General features: G+C 37.7%; 1 protein-coding gene across 1 annotated transcript in view; it reads right to left on the minus strand.

Annotated features, from left to right (window-relative positions):
• The window catches only part of LOC101861715, a 152,991-nt gene that overhangs the window by 148,257 nt on the left and 3,566 nt on the right, over positions 1-1,168 (minus strand). The window contains exon 2 of the mRNA XM_005092327.2: positions 706-808. Coding sequence (XP_005092384.1) covers positions 706-808 — 103 coding nt within the window. The remainder of the gene's footprint in view (positions 1-705; positions 809-1,168) is intronic.

Here is a 1,168-nt window from a genome sequence, read left to right on the forward strand (position 1 = left end):
CGAGGAGGAGGAGGAGGAGGAGGAGGAGGAAGAAGAGGAGGAGGAGGAGGAGGAGGAAAAGGAATCATACTGGCATGCTAGGAGGCTACTAGTGCCGATGGTAATGGACCCCCGACATGATACGTTCACTCTCTGAATTACACCAATGCCCAGGTCAGCCACTAATGTCAAAATATAACCTGGCAAAAAAAAAGGGAAAAAAATCCGCTCTCAGTAAAAAAAACCCAACCAAATATAATATTATAGGCACTCGTTCAACACCTGCTTGCGATAAAAAGATAAAGGGAGTAAGGGAAATATTAGTCCAGAACAACATAACCATGCAGCAAGCGATACAACAAACAAAACAAAGATGTTTACTTCTCCCCTCGAAACCTCAAGCCCGGAAAAAGCATAACAGTAAATCATGGCCACATTGACTCTACCATACTAACGGGTTCAACAAGGTTGCTTACTAATAATCAATGGCCAGATAAGAAAATATCCAAATAAAGCGCCCCCCTAAAAAACACAAAAACAAACAAAACAAACAACAACAAACAAACAAACAAAACAAAACAAAAAACAAACAAACAAACAAAAAACAAACAAAACAACAAAAAAAAAGAAAGAAAAAAAGAGGAGAAAAGAAAACTGCTGCCTGGAAAAATAAGTACATGTATTACTATGGACTCAGTAATTCTACCACTTTAACAGGTTACTTACTAATAACCAGGCGGGCAGTCCTGGCACACACCGTTGTCATAATACTGCCCAGCAGGGCAAGAGCTCACACAATCCACGGTGCAGTTACAAGCATACACAGTATCTGTTGACGAAGCGAAGCGAGATTCAGCACCATGACAAACATATTTTTGTTAATAAAAAGTACTTAACTAACTCAGGAGAGATATCGAGACTAATCTAAATACAGTACATGTACCAATTATCATAATAACATGATCATTATACCAACGACATAAGGGAGACAAAGGACTGATTGAGTACTGTTAAATGATGATGATGATGATGATGATGATGATGATGATGATGATGATGGTGATGATGATGATGGTGATGATGATGATGATGATGATGATGATGATGATGATGATGACAGGCTTAGTGGTGATTTTTTTGTGTGGTAATAATACATCATTGATAATAATAATAATGATAATACTAAAAA

This window comes from Aplysia californica, unplaced genomic scaffold, assembly GCF_000002075.1.
Source record: "Aplysia californica isolate F4 #8 unplaced genomic scaffold, AplCal3.0 scaffold00044, whole genome shotgun sequence".
NCBI classification, from domain to species: Eukaryota; Metazoa; Mollusca; class Gastropoda; order Aplysiida; family Aplysiidae; genus Aplysia; species Aplysia californica.